Source organism: Pleurodeles waltl, chromosome 2_1, assembly GCF_031143425.1.
Source record: "Pleurodeles waltl isolate 20211129_DDA chromosome 2_1, aPleWal1.hap1.20221129, whole genome shotgun sequence".
Taxonomy (NCBI): domain Eukaryota; kingdom Metazoa; phylum Chordata; class Amphibia; order Caudata; family Salamandridae; genus Pleurodeles; species Pleurodeles waltl.
In genome coordinates, this window is record NC_090438.1 from 203420799 (window position 1) to 203443257 (window position 22459).

General features: G+C 47.3%; 1 protein-coding gene across 4 annotated transcripts in view; it reads right to left on the bottom strand.

Moving 5' to 3' along the window:
- MAMLD1 (mastermind like domain containing 1) overlaps positions 1-20369 on the bottom strand; it is a 245932-nt gene extending 225563 nt beyond the window's left edge. The window contains exon 1 of one of the 4 annotated variants that reach the window (XM_069212410.1): positions 19969-20369. In XM_069212410.1, the coding sequence (XP_069068511.1) occupies positions 19969-20022 (54 nt within the window). In that variant the 5' untranslated portion in view covers positions 20023-20369. The remainder of the gene's footprint in view (positions 1-19968) is intronic. The other 3 variants (XM_069212407.1, XM_069212411.1, XM_069212409.1) reach the window with 3 other exon arrangements.
- Between the last annotated feature and the right edge of the window lie 2090 nt (positions 20370-22459).

Below are 22459 nucleotides of genomic sequence, written 5' to 3' on the forward strand. Positions count from 1 at the left end.
GGAACCACAGCCAATTGTTTCTGGATTTATTGCCGTTCGGGATCAACACGCTGTAAATAAAGAATCTATTATACACCACTAGGGGCCTATGAATCACACATACTATCACTCTCTAAAAAGGCTAATTCTGCACGCGAGGAGCCGCCATTTGCATTGCACGGGCTGCTGCTCCTTTAATGCGACTGAAGTGCGGAGTAACTTCCCCTGCCTTGTACCACCTACATGTGCCGGAAGCGGAAGACATGGTGCTGCCCTCTGACAGAAAGAAAGGGGTTCCTGGCAGGATGTGATTGCCTGCGCTGGCTGCCACACTTTTAGGGCACCACCATTTCATGGTGGAACAGGAATCATAAAGGAACTGCTGCTGCTTCTCTGACTGATCTAAACGGCCAAACATTGCCCCAGTGCAACAGTTCTTTCTACAGTGGTATCTGAATTATATTTTGCATCTTGAGTGAAGGTGTGTGGTGCACATGAGGCAGTGGGAAACCCTTGTTGCCCCATCCACCTGCAGTCCTCATCAGTCATAATGCAGGAGATGGCACTTTATGAAGAATGGGGTCACGCTGCTTGCCCCAATCTATGCACACAGATATTTTTACAGGTACATAATTCTCCCCGAGAGAGAGGGAGAGTGTGTCACACACACCGAGCAAGAGAAACCTGGAGGCCTGGCCAAGGGTGCGTGGCAAACCACGCCTCCCCGGGGTACAATGCGGAACTTGCAAAACACTTTAAATCCAAAGCATTGGCGATAGAACAGCATCATATCCTGAACAAAGGCCTCTTAAGTGAGGCTCTCCCAGTTCTTCGTCTTCCATTCCTGGACAAAGAAGGAGGGCAAACATCAGGCCTGTGCCCCCAGGCAAAGCCTGACAGTCAGCTGAAATGAACGCAGAATAGGATCACGTCAATTTATGGCTATTTTACCTTCATGTATAATAATATCCTATGATTTGGCAGAGTCCACTCAAGCAGATGATTGATAACGAATTCGTCTTTTCTGCAAGACACTCATAAGCAAGATGACGAACTCACGTCCTGGCGAGCGAGCAGCATATTGATTTTCGCCTGCACTGTTCTCCGGTGGGGAGGCGATACAGTTGGGGCACGAGAGCACCACTGAAAATACGACACTCTGATTGGTCAGTATACTGGCCAACTGATGCATTTTACCAGGGGATCTTTTGAAGACAACATTAAAATCTGGTGGTTAGTCAGAAAATACTTGCCCTACATCACTTACTGGTCAGTAGGGATACTTAAAAAGTAGGCAAGCGACGTGGCTCAGCAAACAGAGGCCTACATTCAGCACTGTGCTCTGAAAAGAACACTTCTTTTGGCTTGCATCGGGTTTGAAAGGCTGACTTATTTAGATGGACATACTTTTCAAAACTGTGAAATACCAGAGTGGTAATAACCACAGAATGTAGACTGATAATGTATTAACTGTTCTTAATGGCCACCCGCCCTCATCCATGACCCTTATCAGTGTTATGTGTAAATATGACCTCTGTCCCTCACAGATCTCTGTTTAAGTAGTATCTGTGTAAACATATGTTTTGCCTAAGTTTTCCCACAATGTGATAACATAAAATATAACACATATTCGTAGAGTGGAGGGTCACCACTCGGGTTATCACAGTGCAGCTGAAAAATAACTGATGTTCATTGTTATCCAGCTGAGTGTTACTCACTTTACTGGCCTTGAAAGGAAGAGAAAACGAATGAACATAATGGGATTCGGACTTGTGGCCATAAAGTCTAACACAGATTCCTGTAATGGATGCAGTAGTCCACCAACCCACCGCATCCAACTAATGCATGCACAAAACCATCTTAGACTGAGGCGAAGTGCTAGCAGTTTGCAACGGGAAACATAATACACTGCTATAGAAACAGTAAAAGTCTGGCAAATCCAAGACTGGTTTGCATTTTCAGCGCTTACTAAAATATTATCAAAAGCCTGCTGCAGGAAAAAAAAAAATTGCTTTCAGTATACAATGCATCTATAAAATAAATGTGTGGATGTGTGGCGATTCGTTATTTTTCAAATGTGAAACAGTCCTTATTTCACTGTCATGCAAGCACTCTATAGGAAGCAAAACGATGCAGCTAACAGCCAATGGCATATGGCGATAGAGTAGACAGGTTACAGTTATGGGTGGAGCCGAAACCCACTCTGTATACTGAAGCTCCACTGCCCAACAGGAGAGGCATTCAAAGAACAAGGCAATTTGTTGAACATCTAATAACAGCAGAGATAATTAGTACAATTGTGTGAACAAGATGGTCTGGTGATGGCACAGTGACATGTGTAGGCCGCAGTGTTCTAGCCACTCAGCTAGACACATGCAACACTGGTGTCAGCAAAGTCCAACACCCACTTGGGAAAGACTGAAGCATCTCAGGAAAGGCCTGTTTCCTCAGGCGCCTCTTAATTTCAGTTCTCACTCTCGTCCCACCTTCTCCTCGTGTTTTCTCTTTGCTGAACACTTGCATTTTCCGAGGTGCTAACCGTGTTCGTGTACCCTGAACGGCCAGCTTGAGGTACACTATACTGTACACACGTTTGGGAACGGGTATTTAAGCAAAATGCAACCAAACCGGTAATTCCTCGTGTGCTCTTTTACATCTTCTTGAATGACATTTTAAGATTGAACCTCAACTATATGACCATTTTATATTCAGAATAGGCTCATTTCCAAGGCCTTTAATTGTCTTTAGTCGTGTTACTGCAGGTGTGCTCTACACGTGGACACTATCGTCATCTGTCGATAGCGAGTGATGCCTTGCTATGTCTCTAGTATTCCATTTTGCCTAAGACCAGCCTTGAGTCCTAGAGCACAGTGGGATCACCTCAGCCAACCAAGGAAGTAGTCTTCAATCCTGGCAGAGTGCCATATAGATGATCCTTTTCCAACCATCACATCTTTCACACCTATACAGCTCCCCCCTTGACCACCTCTCGCAACATCTGTTCATAGCGGCACACAAAAAACCATGCACGTTATCATTATCATGTTTTAATACATCGGTATATCAGTTTTGCCTAAACAAGCACAGTCAAACACAACCAAATACAAGGAGACGACAGACAGGATGCCCAGCCTCTGGAAGCACAGGGGTGGCGTAAAAATGCTCATGACGCAACTTTAGAACAACAGATAAATAACTAAATAGTGAAATCACGGTCGTCACAAACGTTTTACATATCAGTGGATATTTCAACTCAGTCTCGGAGTTTCACCCACAAAGAACATATGTACACGCGCCTACTGCTGCAATTGTAGGTGTTGTGTTCCTTAAGGTGTAAAGCTGGTGTTTGGTGGTTGCGGGATATTTACACGAGGGTGTAAAAGTCTGTTTATGGATGATGGAGAACGTGTTAGTTTTAAGGCTGAGAACTCATGGTCTGCTGTACATGTATCTGTGTTGCATTCTGAATTTCTGAATGATGCATGCTCAGCGAAAACGTTATCAATATTAAAAAAGAACTTGAGCTGCAAGAAAGAATAAGAAACAAAAACAGAAACAATAAAGCAAAGAAGAGAAACAAATCAGGAACAAGCCTAAAAAAAAGCTTAGACATACCCTACTGATGTAATGCAGACCTGTGCGCTTGTGAACACACACTCATGCTCGCGCATTTCAAACTGAACAAATCTGCCAGACATATCTACCTGCCTGCCGAGCGAGAGGACCCCGAAGCCCTTAATAAATAACAGTGGACAAGCATTAACCCGTAAAAAGTTTAACCTGCAAAGCAAGATGGCCCTTGGCAGGCGGCATCTCTCCGGCCAGTGGCGAGAACGTGGAAGGAAATGTAAGGAAACCCGCAAACACCTTTCAATAGGATCTGCGGAAATCCAATACTGGCCCTGGCTGACAGAGGCTCGTGCAGTTTTCCAAACAGGTTTTCCATTCACTTGTGATCTTTTCTTGATTAAACCCAAGGAGTTCTTTTTTTTGTTTGGGGGTGGAGGGGTTGACTGAAAAAAAAAATACATAGAGAAAAAAGTTCCAACTGGTCTTTCGCGGAGATAAAGGAGGAGTGGAAAAGATCGCAGATGACTGGGGCTGCCTAGGTTACCCCTGAATGCCGCGGAGGCTGGTGCATTATTAAGCGAGGTGCATGACGGGAATTCGCGCATTGTGCTGAGCCGCAGTAACCGGCTCCGGTTCGTCCATCATTTATCTCCTTCGCGGAGACATATGGGTCTGTCTATTCACACTCTCAGCATTCTATCTGCTCCAACAAACACTCACCCGTTTTTGCTTGGATAAGGAGATTTCTTTTAGTTACATCCATTATGTGTGTATCAACATTTATGGCAGCGAGATGATTACTCGGGGGCTCAAGGGGAGGAAAGTTTCCCCTCTGTAACATAAGCCCCCTTAAAGAAGAAGAAACACAAAGCAATCAATGTGACCCAAATGAACTGCACCAGTGCCACTGGAATTGTGCGATTCTGCGTCTGCTGCGTTTTCCGCAAGGTTATGGATTTGCCACATAATCCATCATCTACAGATTTGAACATATTTTTTTTTTCTAGCTCGAACAGATCAAAAGTTACTAAAAATGCGGCACACGTGTTACTGTGCAGCGAGAGACACTTTGTAAATGTTGACTGTTCACCTTTCACTTTTAGGTAGCTGTATTTGGGTGATAAACTAGTATTAATAAAGTGAAACGTTTGTTTAGACAGTGTTAATGTGTAAAACAAAATGACAAAACAATGAACTGATAGTATCACGAATGTGCTGCATTAAGCCGCGTAACTTGCATTTTCTTGCCACATAATTTAGTAAACCCTGAAGCATAGTCTAGACCTTTCTTATCGCATAATTCCAGTGGCCCTGAATGTGACATCTGGGCACAGCAGATGCTCCTCGTACATGGCCTACAGGAAACCCAAGGAGAAGTGAGTATGAGAAAGAAAGGGCCCAGTGGGACCATTTTGATGAAAAGCGCCGCCCACCTGGGCGCGTAGGGAAAGCACGAGCAGGCACATCACAAGGAGGAAACGCGTGAGGAGGACAATCACTCCACAGTAAAGCATGATGGGAAAAGCAGGAGGAGGAAAAGCAAGAGGAGGAAAAAGCACAAGAAGGCACTTCAGGGGGAGGAAAAGCACAAGTTGGAAAAGCCAGCTGTGATACGTCATGAGGAGAAAAAGCAAGTGCAGAAAAAAACGTGAGAAGGTACTTCATGAGGAGGAAAGCGCGGAGGGACTGTGTGAGGAGGAAGAAGGAAGAGCATAAGGGGGAAAATACAGTTATAGAACCATCAGGAAGAAAAGCACGGAGGGCAAGCAAGAGGCGGTATAGCGCAAGGAGAAACAAGCATTGGCAAAGCCTATTGATCTCCCCTTTAGGGTCATACTGTCTTTGCCAATGGTTTTTAGTGATGCTGTGCGGATTCACTGACTAGAAGCAGTCTGTGGGTGGGAGAAACACATGGGAGAGAAAACAACATGGGGAGGCAGAAACACGCGAGGGTGAGCTCAACAGGAGAGACATGGGGAGACATACATGGGCAATAAGGCAACGTGGAGGAGGGAAGAGATGTACACAGGTGACAAATAGAAAACATATGCACTCTCGTGGAATGCCTAACCAAAAAGAAAAAAGTAGTGCCTGAAAATGAATCAGTGGAATGACACAAGTAATGAGGCTGTGCTCCAGAGGAAGGAAAGGCCACACAAGCTAACAAGTAAGAAAGCAAATCAAAGTGACAATACAGCCAACCAATGGTAAGTAATGGGCAGGCTCTAAGGCTACTGTAAGGTGACAATAGGTTTTATCACAAACAGAGAGCTGGTGCTGTCTGGCAGGCAAGATCTGTAAACTATCAGACAGTACAATGAGGAAAAACATGTAGGAGTAAACCACAGTGAGCATGGAGGAAAAACATGAAGGGGAAGAAAGTACAAAAAACACGAGGAAAGACTCATGAGGAGGGAAACTCCTCGTGATATTTACAAACATGGTGTAGCTCCCGGCTTTGCTGTGGTATGGATTATCCAGCATTGCCATTCTCCATGCCAATTTCTGAATTTCCAATACTTTCCCTCAAGACTGGCAGCAAACATCGGCCAGATTATTTGAATAGACAAGGAGCCTGGAGCACAGTTTTAACGACATGTGATGTTGTAACCTTTGTAACTACAACTTCTATGCACTGAGGATCCCACACTGGTAAGAAGTTGTTGTACCCTGTGAAACCTTTTCCGTCATCAGCCTTTACGTCTTAGCTCCCTATGGGTGTCACCTGTAAAATGATAGGGCTCCTACAAGTTAAGTGTCTTTAAGGCTGTGTCTTTGAGGCAGGCCACAGCCATCGGTTCATAAACATCAAGCTTGTTTTAATGTTACACTAATTGACACAAACTATTTTGAATCTTAACAGCACTGAATCTCACTACTGTTTACACACAAGCAAACACCAACGAAAAACAGACACCATCAAATGATGGTTCCTCTAATCCAATTGAAGACCTTCTCAGATCTGCACACGAGGGTGCGCAGATAGAGACTGTGCTACGACACCATAATAAATGTGAATAACATAATACCAATGCTAATGAAAGCGTGTTTCTCAAATGGATTTGGTGGCCGACGTTCCTTAACCTGAGATTGACTGGTTGAGTTCATCCCGCTTTCACTTTGAGTGCTGGCTTTGTTCATAGTGTAATCGCAAAGGTAGAAGGTAATAACTGACCCAAGAGCAGGAAATATTCATTATTCTTGACTGAGCATCGATAAGAATCCCCCACACATGAGAGTTAACCAGTGAGACTTTGGCTGCTACCGCACTGGGCACAATAAGAGTAAGCAAGGCACAGTTTTGATGAAAGAGTTATCCTATAAGAAAGTATACATTTCCCACAAGGCTCATACCAGTTTTTTCAAAATACAGAAACCTCAACTTCATAAAGAGAGTACTATGACAAATTAATATTTTCCATGACATAATATTTTATAAAAGTCTGCATCATTCAGGCCACATAGATACCGTGGGATGCATCATCACTGCATGACTGCCAGATTTCCTAGATTGCAAAGAAACATCCCAGTCTATTAAGTAACATTAAACTCACTGACCACACCCCTTTCCTTCCGTCAATATGTTTTTTTGTAGGTCCTCATCTGAAAAGGGGAAGTTGGGGGGAGGGGCAGCAGTTAAAAGTTCTAATGGAAGTAGTTTGCACATCTATTGGACACTGACAGACCAGATCAAAATTAATTGGCAGTTTTATATGCAAACAACACATCGGTGGGAAGATTCCCACAAGGTGCTCGGCTTCCCAGCACAGCCCTGGCAGTGGCCCCTGCCCTGGGACTGAGGCACGCTCAAGGTTTTTCTCAGAATGACACTCTTCAACCTAATCACAAAGTCCAAACTTTTGGTCCTCCTCACACGGGCTCCATGTGTAGCAGTACGAATGAACATTTGTGTCAAATACCAGGTATGTGCCTTTCAGTGTGACCCCCCTTCATGGCATCAGTCTGCCTCATTTAAACAGGCATGATGCCAATGGATGACTTGATATTGCAGGGACTTGCCTTGCCATACAATGCCAAAGGGTACTTTCCAAAAAAAGTCAATAAAGCGTAGATATCCAAATATCATAGTTAGTTCTGCTTCCTGTCTAACCTTTAACCAGACGTTTGGCCTGCTTTGCCAGTGAGGTATTCCGAGCAGAGGCGAATTTTAAACTTACAAAAACAGTATGGAGGTGTCACCGTGCTTGTTTGAGCCTTTAAAATCACAAGTAAATTAAAAGACATCGGGCTTCTCATCAGCTATTCCAGGCCCACAAAGTGAACGTCCAATAGGGGTGAACGCACATTATAAATACACCCCGCCCTGTTTCCAGGACACCGCAGGAGCGTCTCCGTTGCCACATCTTAAGCACAGAACTCAAGAACGGCACTTATTTGCTCTGGCAATGAGGCCATTAATTTGTCGCAGACCCGTATCATTTGCATCGAGTTCATTTTCAAAAGGAAGGTTTGGGTGGTTTGCTGCTTGCCGCGCTCCTTGATGTAGGGACATCCGAGCCAGGCGCCTGTCCCAGGGCTACACCTGCAAACATTTAGGGTGCCTTCGCTCAGAGTACGGAGGCCGCGGTGGCCACTCCAGACCCCTGTCCGTGAGCAAACAGCCTGCTTCCGGCCAGAGCGAAACCTCGCTGACGTTCCAACCTCAACCCACTCATGTTTGTCACTCCCTACGTCAGTCGCAGGAAAACATTAGAAGTCGCCCTTGCTAATGCTTTCCTAACATGGAATTTCTTTGCTTTTCTGCCTCCTCCCCTCAGCCCCCAACCCTCGTTCCATCCAGCGCTGCCTTTTCCAAGTTATATTTTTTCCGAGCACGTTACTGGAGAGGACAATGGGCTCTGTGTATCTAGCAAGTAAACAGAAACATAGTTTTGAGAGGCAGAACTGGACTGATTATTAGAAAGTTAATGTATTCTCTTTGTTAAGCTTTTGCAGCTCTCATACAAACGTTTCTAGCACAATAATGTCAAAAGTTACTTTAAAAAAGCGCCACATATGGTGCTAAGGGCCGTTCAAAGATTACATAGGAGCCGTTTAGTTTAATTTGCTGATTAACGTATTAAGTTGCTAAATTGGTACTAACGAGGCGAAACCTTTGCCCAACCAGCATTAATGCTGAGGCACTGATAGCCTTTTACGAGGAAGGATACTAAAAAACGGCTCCATTGAATATAGAAAGGAAAGACCTAATACAAAAAAAAAAAACTTTATATGACACGTCTTCTGGACATGCGCTCCCAGTGTACAGAATTCCAACTAGTTGCCATGCGTCTGCTACTAAATTGGGTCTTGTAAACTACTTCCACGCTGGTAAAAGAAGCCGGTTCCACTCACCACCTGTTTGTGAGCCACCACCCTATTTAGATGTGCAGGGGAAATGGGCCACAGTCACATCATAAAAGCAGCTCGCATACACTAGTTGAGCTTGCAAGTAAGGCAAGCTGTATCTTCACATCACAGGCTCCCAGAGCAGGAGCTTCCGCCCTCTGAGACATGTTTTACCCTCAGATCAGCTAGCCTTCTGCATCTTGGGTGATCTTAGGCCCCTGAGATGCCTAAGAGACCACAAACAACAAACTGCAGTGGTACAGTGGTGAATGTATAACTTCCACCACCAGGTCTGCTCTGGTTATTAGAACAATACTCTTTAACAAGAAAAGCAGTATGCATCGTTACTTTCAAGGGTAGCACTCGATATTCTGCTTGACCTTGTTGATATACTCTTTGTCAAGGAGCATCCTAGATATGAGCACGTTATTACAGAGTTTTGGTAACCCTTTCAGCTCACACTAGACTCCAGAGTCAACCCATGGCCTGGAAGTACTGTATATTCCTCTTTTGAGTACAAGCTAGGAGCTGACTCCTTGTTTTGAAGCCTGTTGGTCTTTAATGAAGTAGACCTGGTAAGAGCAGAGCAATCTGGACTTTTGCCAGTCTCACCCCTGAAAAATAAGGCTCTATCCAATGCATGCACCATGCTTCCTGGCAGTGCAATCTGTGCACCTGTACGAGTGAGCTACAATTTCCCACATGGGTTCCAAAGCACCTGGTGCTGTGTAGTCTTCATACTAGGAACTCATCACCAGTTTCTCAGTGATACCTGACCACCCATTCAGGGTGGCTGCAAAAAGACCCCAGATCTGTGCTTCATTCCAAAGCTTTCCTCTCCACATCTAGGGTGGTCACTTGTGGTGTCATCACACAGACTGCTTCCAGTCCTGACCTTTTATGTGACCCACTATTGCATTCTGGGCATTGTAGTCAACATTTTCTTCCACTGAACTAATCAAACTAGCACATCTGATAGCAATGATTTGTAGAATAAAACTCCAGGTAGGGCTGGATGCAGTGTCCCTGCTGACATGACATGAGGCAGTCACTCTGCCCGCATCTGAAACCTAATATCTGCACTCACACAAAGGTACTGAAAATACATGCCCTGGCTATGCGCTGAGTCCTATGCCACCACCATCTTGGCACACCATCAGCCTGAAGCATTGCCTTCTTCACAGATAAAATACAACACAGAAGTGATGCTCTTTTTGAAACAGTTTTCATGCGCCTAGCTGATTCTTGCGGACACACCACATTCAATACAAATATTAAGATAATCAGATGACTCCACCTCACCATCAACGCCAAATCCCAATAATTTAATTGATCAACATAATACATGCTTGAATCCGCATTCTTTATTTCCTTTGCCTAAACTGAGACGAAAAGGATTAGACCAGGGGGAGCCAGAGGAGACTAAGAAACATCTAAGAAGCTGCCACAAGAGGCACGGCCTATGTAACTGAGGCTATGGCCTATCACATGTGCTAGACGTTTTCATAAGTACTCATGCTGGACAAAAAATAACTGATATCAGCGGGGAACAAGACATTTATTTAATGGTTTGTGCAGCGGTGTTATCACTTGTCAAGGTGACTTTAAAAGTATGAGGACATAACTGCTTTTCATTTGAAATGAAACAGTATTTTAGACTCAGGGACACCAATGGTAAATGACTCTATCCCAGTCGCAACTCGTGGGGATTCCTAGGGGCGGGGCGGCACGCAGTGGGGGAGGAATTAATAACATCCCAAAAAATAAAAAATAAACTTACCTCCGCTCCTGCGCCACACCTCAGGCTGCAGGCACAGGCTCCCAGCCTGCCCTACGGCCAATCCTGACGCTGCTCAAAGCCAGGGCACTCCCAGACAGACTGGGAGCCTGTGCAGGCTCTCACTCCAACCCAGCAACTGCTGCAGAGAGTCCTGTGCACATGTGGCCCGAGACAGCCGGCCAAACACACCCTCCGAGGACTCCCCTCTGCTCGTCACCCCCAATGCCCCGCCCCTTTCACAAGGAAGGGATAATAAACACAGTTTATTATCCCTTCCTTGTGAAATAATTTGCAGCGGATGCTGCTCCATATGGGTGATGCTCCGGACACCCATATGGAGGAGCTGCCCCTGCTGTATCTTCCAGGCGAGTTGTCACTTTGTTACAAAGGAGACTTCGGGTGAGTGTGCTGCAGTTCCGCCTTGTAAACTGGAGAGAGGTACAGTTACTATTTCTTTAACCAGTGAAGGACAGAAATAGATAGGATCCTGGTTTAATCTAATTTTTTTTTTTTGCTTTGTCAGGGTCAGCCCTGGTAGGCCCAAGCCCACTTAGAGCCCTGGCTCACTCAGAGCACTGTTCATTTCCATTAATGTACCCAGCTGGACTAAACTACTAGGAAACAGTGTTTGATTACACCTGCAAGGCGTGCATTGGAGCTCTGCAGCCTTAGTGATGCAGAGACAGAGAGTAAGCTTACCAAACATTCACTCTAACAAGAGTTCAGATTCTGAGGGTTGGATTTGGAAATCTAGACCCTGTGCCAAACACTGCTGACGTGGGCTTCAGCGGTACACCCGTCATCAAAGAAAGACGTACTCATTTGGTAATCCCGAGCTGTGAGCCTCGCTTAACTGGCCTTGTGATGACCCCTACCAATGAGTCTCCCTGGAGGGAACCTAGTTAGTTCAAAGGGGTCACATGTGATCCTTAATAATTCACAATGCAATATGCTTGTGGCCTAATGCAAACAGTCGTCTCCGAGGTGTAATTTAACCCCATTTGCAGTCATTAAAAAAAAAGGATACATAAACGGAAGAGGCTATATTAGCCATCTATACATCGGAAAGATTTCCACACTAATACTACCGATTGGGCCTCATAATACTGACGATGGGTTTTAAATAGCATTTACCACCAAGACCTAACAGCAAAAAGCGGGGTCTAATTACCTGAATCAATATTGGTACTTGTTTTCTCTAGCCTGGGAAATAATTTCCACTGTACATCTGGCAATGTACGCCTCAGTGACGAGCCACGTGCCTGCTCCAGCTTGGGGTCTGAAGCGCCTAAAAGCATGTCTTATGTTTAACCTCCGGACAGGCTATCCACTCCCGTTTTGAGTGCCTACACAGACCAAGGAGTGAAGCGAGTTGAGGCCACTTTCAGGTTGTCATTACATTGTTATCGGGCTTAGAAAGAACTGTCCAAGTGCAGGTGTAATAAAAAGCAAGAGCAAACAGGGAGAGTGCAGTCCTCAGCGAGAGCAGGCCTACCCAAAGCTACCACTTCCGCCTCCTGATAAAACACGCCTATAAATATGCAAATTTTAGAACGCGCAGAGAAAAAGATGTTTCCTTGAGGGTGAGAAGCTGATTGCTGGGTCTGGGTGGCAGGAAACAGCTGGTCTGTGGAGAGGGTTCAAGGCCATGCCTGCCTGTCTCTCTGGGACTCACCATATGCCAGATCCCTCCCTCAGCCGCTGCATGCTATCATAATCTTGTTCGTGAGGGGGAATGCAGGCCCGGGAAAGGGAGCAGACACGTGATCTACACTCACAAGTACCTACACAAACACACTTTTACCAACTTATTCACGCATTCACCCACACGCACGCGCTCAAACATGTTCTCACACGCCGACACGCGAGAATATGCACACTCGCTCTCATACACAAACACACGTTTACCATATGAATCACTGATCATAGAGTTTGTTCGAAGAAAAACAATATTCAAAGTAACCTGTGATTTCATTAAAATATAAGCGCTAATATACACCGCTTTGAAGGTCATGTATAAATGTTTAAGCATGACACTTACGACATATTTGGAACAATGAAAATACACAACGCGTGTTCATAATTTCTCGTTATTTAATGGCTTCAAATGTCCCCCCCAACAGCCCCTCTCTTAATACCAATTGCTCGATTTCATGCAACGCTCACTGCCATAGATTTTGCAACTTCGTAGCACTGAGTGTAGTTAATCTAAATGTAAAAACCCGACACACATGCTGCCACGGTTTCATTTAACAACATACGTAAACACCCCAATAAAGCCCATGCTCCCGACGGAACAAGCCTTCGAGGTGAATTCACCTGGAGCAGCCCGAGTTTAGAAACACTCGCCTACTGCAAATATTGTGTCGGAGTTGGTAATTGTAACCCTCATTTTCTCTCGGGGTGGTAATCTGAGAGCACTGCACCGCGCACAATAACAGTTGTTCAGGCTCTCGCCTCCCTCGGCTCTCCCGAGGTTGGCCCTGCCCCCCACCCCCTCTCAGCTCCCCCGAGCCGGCCCCCGCAAGCGGAGTGTTGCAAGAGCAGAAAACAAGAAGTCAACACGAGCCTGGCAACCGGAAAGGGAATGAGATGAGAGAAAGCAGTGTGCGACCGCCCCCTTTAGAGTGGAGCACCGGCACCTCATGCCACCTAGCCGAGCTCACAGGAACGGCTTACCACAGGACCTGGCAGTCAGAGACACAGGGGAGCCATGCACAGCACAGAGACTATGCAATCAGAGGCACAGGGGAGCCATGCACTGCACAGAGACTAGGCAGCCAGAGACACAGGGGAGCCATGCACAGCACATAGACTATGCAATCAGAGACACAGGGGAGCCATGCACAGCACAGAGACTATGCAATCAGAGACACAGAGGAGCCATGCACAGCACAGAGACTATGCAATCAGAGACACAGGGGAGCCATGTACAGCACAGAGACTATGCAGCCAGAGACACATGGGAGCCATGCACAGCACAGAGACTATGCAGCCAGAGACACAGGGGAGCCATGCACAGCACATTATCTGTGCAGCCTGAGACAGAGGAGGCACACACAGCACAGGCTCTGTGCAGCCGGAGACACTAGGGAGCCACTTACAGCACAGGATCTGTGCAGCCAGACACAGGTGAACCATGCACAGGACAGGATCTGTGCAGCTACAGTCACAGGAGAACCACGCACAGCAATGGATATGTGCATCTAGAGACACAGGCAAGCCACGTACAGCACAAGATCTGTTTAGTCAGAGACACAGGGAAGCCATGCACAGCACATTATCTGTGCAGCCTGAGACAGAGGAGGCACACACAGCACAGGCTCTGTGCAACTGGAGAAACAGTTGAGCCATGCATAAAACACAGGATCTGTGCAGCCAGAAACACAGTGGATCTGCGTAGAGCACAGGATCTGTGCATCCATAGACACAGAGGAGCCGCATACAGTGCAAAATATGTGCAGCCAGGCAAGCCGTGCACCTTACAGGATCTGTCCTGCCAGAGACACAGGAGAGCAGTGTGCAGCAGAAGACCGGTGGAGCCAGAGACACAGGCGAGCAGCATACAACACAGCGTGTAGGCACATGAAGCACAGGTGGTCTGCGTACAGCACAGGATTGTAGCAGCCAGAGACTGGTGAGTGGCATACAGGACATGCAAGCCACATACAGCACAGTTTATGTGCAACCATAGACGAGCTACAGATAAGGCACAGGATCTGTGCAGGCAGAGACATGGGTGAGCCACATACAGCAGAGGATCTGTGCAGTCAAGAGACACAGGCGAGCCGTTTAAAGCGCATGATCTGTGCAGGCAGAAAGCAGGAGAGCCGAGTACAGCCCAGGACCCCTGCAGCCAGAGACACAGACGAGCCACATACAGCACATGATCTGTTCAGTCAGAGACGAGCCAGCCTGCAGCACAGGGTCTGTGCAGTCAACAGACACAGGCAAGCTGCCTACAGCACATGATCTATGTGGCCAGAGACACAGGCAAGCCTCATACAACACATGGTCTGTGCAGCCAGAGAAGCAGGTGTGATGCATACACCACAGGTTCTGTGCAGCCAGAGACACTGGCGTGCCTTGAACAGCACAGGATCTGTGTAGCCAGAGAGACAGACAAGTTGTGTACAGCACAGGCGAACCACGTACAGCCCTAGATCTGTGCAGCCAGAGACGCAGGTGGGCTCCATGCAGCACAGGATCGGTTCAGCCAGATACGTGAGCCACACACAGCACACAACCTGTGCTGAGAGGCTGCCAGAGCCACAGAAATCTGTGAAGAGAGGCCTGCCATTAGACATGTGCAGAAAGGCTGATAGCGGCTGGCAGGATCTAGCCACATCTGAGGACCTGTGTATAGTGGCTGTCAGTGACACACAGGAGATAAGCACACTGGAGAACATGTGCTTGGAGAGACTGAGAGGAGCTAGGCACACCTGGTGAACAGTGTATAGAGGCTGCTAGAGACACAAATCAATCAATCAACGTGGTCCTATATAGAGTGAGCTTCTCACCCCAGGGGGTCTCCAGGTGCTGGGGTAGAGTGCTGCAGACCTTGTAAGGCTGTTGCTGGTGGTTGAAGAGCCACGTTTTGAGCTGCTTTCTGAAATCCTTCAGGGAAAGGGAGGTGTGCAGGTGGAGGCCATTCCAGATCTGGCAGCGAGGTGGGAGAAGGAGCGACCTCCGTAGAGTTCACAGCTGATGCAGGGAACATGGGCTTGGGCGAGGGAGGCTTAGTGGAAGTCTCTGGTTGTTTGGTGGAAAGTGAGGCAGTTGTTGATGTAGATGGGGCCGGCATTCTGGAGGGCCTTGTATGTGTGTGTGAGGAGCTTAAAGAGACATCTTTGCTGGACGGGGAGCCAGTGGAGGGCCCTGAGGTGGGGGTGATGCTGGTTGTTCTGGGGAGGTGAAGACGGAGTCTTGCTGCAGCGTTCTGGATGGTCTGGAGGCAGTTCATGAGCTGTTTAGTGGTTCCGGCATGGAGAGCGTTGCTGTAGCCAAGTAGGCTGGAGATGAGGTCCTAGTGACTGTTTTCCTGTTGGAGATGGGGATCCATTGGAAGATCTTGCGGAGCATGCAGAGGATGTGGAAGCAGGCAGAAGAGACGGTGTGGATCTGTTGCTTCATGGTCAGTTGGGTGTCTAGGATAATCCTGAGGTTGAATGCATGGTTAGTGGGTGGGGGACCGAGGGATGTGGGCTTGTTCCTGAAGATGAGGATCTCAGTTTTGTCTGAATTTAGCTTTGAGGCAGTAAATCCTCATACGGATGGCGATGTCGGTCATAGTCTTTTGGAAGTTGGTTTGTGTGGTGGAGGTACCGTCTGAGAGGCAGAAGAGGAGCTTGGTGTCATCGGCATAGGAGATGATGTTGAGTCTGTGGGTGCCTGCAATGTCTGCCAGTTAAGTTAAACAAACCTGAGGTCCTGTGAATAGAGGCTAAGAAAACTGCAGAGGCTGCCAGAGACATGTGGGAGCTAAGCAAACCATGGACCCTGTGTATAGAGGCTTCCACAAACATATAGGAGCTAAGCAAATCATTGACCCTGTGCATAGAGGCTGCCAGAGACATATAGAAGCAAAGCAAACTATGGGCCCTGTGCATGGAGGCTGCCAGAGACACATAGGAGCTAAGCAAAAAAGGGGACCATATGCATAGATGCTGCCAGAGATATATAGGAGCTAAGCAAACTATGGCTTCTGTGCATGGAACCTGCCAGAGACATAGATGCTGCAAGAGACACAGGAGCTGAGCAAACTATGGGCTAAGTGCATAGAGGCTGCCAGAGACATATAGGAGCCCAACAAACCATGGCCCTGTGCATAGAGACTGCCAGTGACATATTGGAGCTATGCATATCATGGGGCTCTGCATAGAGACTGCCAGAGACATATAGGAGCTAAGCAAACCAGGGGACATGTACAGAGAGGCTGCCAGAACTATATAGGAGCTAAGAAAACCAGGAGACCATGTGCATAGATGCTTCAAGAAACATAGGCGCTAAGCAAACTATGGACTCTGTGCATAGAAACTGTGCAGGAGTATAGGACCTAAGCAAACCAGGGGGCGTGCAGACAGGCTGTTAGAGACACACAGGCGCTAAGCACACCTCAGGCCCTGCGCACAGAGGCTGACAGAGACACAAATATGAACCTGTTCACACCACGTGATAGAGGAGCTCGGTCTGTCCCCAGTAACTACTTTCAAATATGAAGGCACAGGGATTCATTTATGTACTATTTACATCCGCACACTGGCACTGACAATTCTGCTATGAGCACACGTGGGCCAGTTGTGCCCACCCTACCACACGACAGGAGGAGGGTACGGGGTCACCGGAAGCACAGAGGGCACTCGAGGTAACTACAGTCTCCTGGCACCAGCCTAAGAACGTTTGTTAAATGTGGGACGCTTTGGGGCGGACGCAGACTCAGTTCACCATGGGAACAGCCTTGTTTTTGTTTGTTTAATTTTTCGCTTAGGACATGAGCACTGCTAGGTGGAAATACAAAAAAATAGTAGGGGAAGACTGAAAGGGGTCTTGGGAGGCATTGGCTGAACGGCCACCGACATGCACTTTCCACGTAAAGCTCTTCATCATTATAATGCTTTGGGCATTTACAACTGCCCCCATCCGCGGAAATAAATAAACAACAAATAGAAGGGGTTTTGCTAGAAGCCGCCTTTCTGGCCCCGGGGACACTAGGTCACGGCAAGCCTCTTTTCTGCTGCGGCTGGATGGGCAGGAGGCCGGGGCGAACATAAAGGGGGGGGTTATATGGACGGCTATACCAAGCACCTACCCTATAAACGGAACTGGCTGCCAGTTCTTCCCAGGGAGGGGCGCCCTTTGATGGTGGAGGGCAAGTTGCAGCCTCTTCTCCTTCGTTAGGTGGGAGGCAGGGAGCGCGCATCTAGCCTGGAGAGTTGGGGCAGGTAGAGACGTGTTACACCTGAGGGACTGGGTCTGGGGCATTTATAGCAGTTTATCACTTTAGCACGTGAGGAGGGCGACGGCTAGGACCTGCTTCTCTTTTAGAAGCGGGGCTGGGCATCTCAGACCAAAAGCCACCGTCCCCTCTCCCCCCCGCAGGTAGCTCGGCGCTTCTGCCCAACGCGGCTGGGGGGTGAGCGCCTGGCCGCAGGTTAACATCCTAACAAAGCACGGCTTGTGCTGCTCCGAGCCTGGCACCGCCAGGGAGGAGTGCCACGGGCGCCCATTCAACCGGAGCACAAACCAAACTGTGTGCATCCTCCCCGCAGAGAGACACCCCGGGCGCCCCCTGCCAAAGCAAGCCGGCGCAGACATGGCATGGCGCGCGGCTCAGGGCAGACACGCCAAACACGCGTCAACAGCTAATAAACCCCATTTGTTTACTAATTGGGAGAATGAAAAGCTGCTCTGAGCAGGTTAAAATGGGTGCATCGAGTCAAGTAAACAAGAGAACTGACTAAACCATCTCGTAATCACCGGCTGGGAAAGGGAGGACACTTGAAAAAGATGAGTAAGCGATCGGCCTGCGTTGCACGATGCCTCAGCAAGAGGGGCATTTTCACCGCACGAAGCCAGTCTACCGGCGGCAGCAGGAGACCTGCCCACCTCCCGCCACATGACTCTGGCTGCGACGCTCGTCCGATGCACTGTGCAACCCACCAGACGGGAGCACAGATAAGGGCACGACCCAAGATACAAATACACAACCCGCCAAACATGCAGAGACCACCTCTCCAAGGAATGTGAACCCCACCTCCCCCGCAAAATAGTACAAAGCAAGAGGGAAATGTACCATCAGGTACATTGAGGAAGCTCAGAAACATAAAGCAATTGAAAGAAACAGACAATGGAGATACGTAAGTAGCACACACAGAAGGCGAAGAAAGGCACACACTGGGCAATCACGCCACGTGTAACAAATGCACAATTAATAAATCAACTACGAGCAGAATCTTAATGCAGAAACATTACGCAACACCGGCGACCGCGGCTCGCACGGCACCAATGCAGTGACAGAGCACAAGACAAATGCACAATCACATTCGGAAAGTGAGAGAAATCCAGTGACAATCACACACTGCGCGACACATGCATAATCATAGCCAGGGTATAAAACAAACGGAGCGACACACGGTACAAATGCACAGTGACACGGGTGATTAAACAAAAGCAGCATCGCACACACAGCAGAGGCGGAGTACAGCCTCAGTTCCACCGGTGGGTGCACGGCTCCGCAGAAAGGGCAGCGCACACCTCTCACAAGACAAGCAGGCACACACACATCCTTTTGTTCCTCGCTGTGAGCAGCATGTCTACAGACAGAGACAGCTAGTCTAGCGGGCAGGATGGAGGGCTCGGAATCCCTGCCCGCCCCTCGCCCCCACCCCCACACCAGCCAGAGCCGGCCGCGAACATGATGGGGCGCACTCTCCCACCACGCCTCGTTTAAACCCTCCGCCCCCGTAATGAGGCCGAACGAGGCTGCCCGCGCCCCGTGTTTACGCAGAGAGGCGGCCGCTCCAGCAGCAGGGTATCCTGGCAGCCTCTCTGATCCCATTAGCCCCCGCCCGGGCAGCATTTCACCCGGGAGGAGTCCCTAAAACTGATGCCAACCACCTCTCCCTCACACACACCACCACATGCCCGTCCATCGCAGCGAGGACACGCGAGCGCAGGGGGCAGAGCTGCGGCTCAGCTCCGAGGACGCGATAAGATCTCATAAAGGCTGCCCCACAAATTCCTCACTTAAACAGGAACCCTTCTGAAAACAACAAACTAGAAGGGCACAGCCGCTCGGCGGACTTTGCCACCCTCTCCTTTCTGCCAGTACCTGATTTCTCCACTCGAGACTTTTAAACTCTCCTCGCATTTCTCCCTGGCTTGCCCGGATCCATTTTAAATCAGCTATTGTTTTACTCCACTTGTCCCCGCCGCAGTCCTTCGGCACCTCGCTCAGCCGGCTATATTTACAAACACCCCTGCCGGTCTCGACAGCAAAACCTCAGACGTGCAAACACATCTATTGTCTCTTCACTTCTCATGTTCTCTCAGATACTCCAGAACCTATCGCTCCCAGCTGCTCCCGTGCAGTCCGGGCATCGGTCACAAACCCAAATCACATTTATTTGAGAAATAGAGATTTTCCCAAGAGACACTTGCAGGAAAGTTCATCATTTTATTAACGACAGATGCCTTCAGTTAGTTGCACATCATATTGCAAGTCTCCGAAGAGTGCTGTAAAACACATGGCGTTTGCCGGTAACAGAAGACAAACCGCGAAGGGCACTTACCGAAATATGCGCCTCCATGCGTGGTGCGTCAACCCGCTGGGATACCAGCAGCATCTTGGTCCGGGGGTCAACCCGCTTTTACATCCACTTTGGCGTCGTCGCAAAACCCAGAAAAAAAATAAACAAAGCGCAGAGAGGTGTGTGCGCTTTTTTCCTTCGTTTTTCAGGTTCCAGACAAGTTCATCCTGGCCTCGCAGTTCGCTAATGATTCACTGTCTGTCTCAATCTGCTCGCTACATTTCCATCAGCCCTCTGCTTCCCCGGCTGGAAGGTGGAGCCTCTCGGCTTTAATTTAGTGATAGGACATTTACAGCCGCCTTGTCACCCGGAGAGGAGGGACAGTCAGGAGCTAATCCGACCTTAAAGGGGAAACACGCTTCTGGTTACAAGAAAATTACACTGAGCCGATTCGAGGAATTACTGTCTGCTGACGTGAATGTGTATTCAGAACAAGTTCTAGTGCAGGAGCTGGGAGGCTTCGCAGGAAGCCCAAAAGATGCCAGTCTCGCACAGATCCAGAAAGACCAGCTTGTAAACGTGTAGTTAACCAAAAAGTGCATCTTTAAAAGGAAGAGTTTTGTTTGGGTTGCAGGAAAAACATACATCTGAAGTCTGCCTCACTGTTTGGGTGCGAATCCGATCTGAGTAGCGCACTTTCACTGTTGATATAAATAGGCTTTTCACTTAATGCTTTTAAATGTAGTTTCGCACATGGGGAAAAAAATATTCCTCTGTTAAAACATTAACTTGTAGTTAAAAAAAAACGGCCACGGCACCAGTCCTAAAACGGGGAGGGGGGGAGAGTCGCTTTAATTACCACAGGCAATTCTCATTAACACCGCACGGGCTGACGTCATAGGAAGTGACGTCAAAATATCATCATATTTCTGACTAGCGCTTTTTGCCATTAAAAGGGCTGATTGCATGAGTCTCGAAGCACCATGGCCCATGGAACCCACATAAGAAAATCCACACTGGAAAAGCCACACTGGAAAATCCACACGCGGACAACTACAAACCCTGGAGGTTTATTTAAAATTAAGAAATCGTTACAAAAGGCAAATGGTTAGTCAATTTAAAATACACGAAAAGCATAAGTAATAGAAGCTGAGTCCTAGTCTAGTTAAGAGCAAGAAATCAAATAGGTGTAGCACAAGGCAACTATGAGTCAAAGAGCAGATTATAATAGGGACTGCTCAAGTTTAAAGGCAAGAGAGAATCAAGAAAAATCGCTAAGCATATGCTCAATAAGAAGACTGACATGGAGTCTGCCTTCAAGGAGAAAAAGGGAAAGACCAAGCTCACTTCCCAGAAACTGAAGGTTACATAGCTTTTCAAACAGAACTTTTACTGTCACTGTGGTGTTTAACTAATGATACATTCACAACATCCAATATTAGGTAAAGCAGAAAACACATCGCATGACAAATTACTTTTACTCAGCTATCCATGACTAATACTGTATTATGTATTAAAACTATATGTTTTTTTGTGTTTCAATTCTTTATTAATTTTATAAACAGATATAAACATAAATTGTTAATTGACTGTATAAAATGTACAATAAATAGTCAAAAAGACCAAGTGCACCAATAAAGACTTTCCATAATCATTCCATATTAAATAATAATAAGAAGAGAAAGAAAATACACAACATACTATTAAGAAACATTTAAGCGATTTTCTGTTTCAATATACTTTCCCAGAACATACTAAAAAGAAAAAGAAAAATAATTGACAACCGTTTAGATTACAAGAAACGTATACAATAGTTTGATGAATAAAGTCTAACAATAAAGTATTTCTCATTGAACCATCATAAAAATAAAAAGAAGAACACAATTATTCTAGGAAAGAGCCCTAGATACTATCAAATTGTTTTAAGTTATCGTTCAGTTTATATATCACTCTTTCAAACTGTGCAATTTCAAACATATCCTTCAACACTGGCACTGACAATTCTGCTATGAGCACATGTGGGCCAGTTGTGCCCAACCTACCACACCACAGGACATGGGTACGGGGGTCACCAGAAGCACAGAGGGCACTCAAGGTAACTACAGTCTCCTGGCACCAGCCTAAGAACGTTTGTTAAATGAGCAACGCTTTGGGGCGGACGCAGGCTCAGTTCACCATGGGAACAGTCTTGTTTTTGTTTGTTTGTTAAATTTTTCACTTAGGACATGAGCACTGCTAGGCGGAAATACAAAAAAATAGAAGGGGAAGACTGAAAGGGGTCTTGGGAGGCATTGGCTGAACAGCCATCGACATGTACTTTCCACGTAAAGCTCTTCATCACTATAATGCTTTGGGCATTTATAACTGCCCCCATCCGCAGTGTAAAACAACAAATAGAAGGGGTTTTTGCTAGAAGCTGCCTTTCTGACCCTGGGGACACTAGGTCAGGGCAAGCCTCTTTTCTGCTGCTGCAGTTGAATGGGCAGGAGGCCGGGGCAAACATAAAGGGGGGACTAGGCGCGCAAGGGGCTAA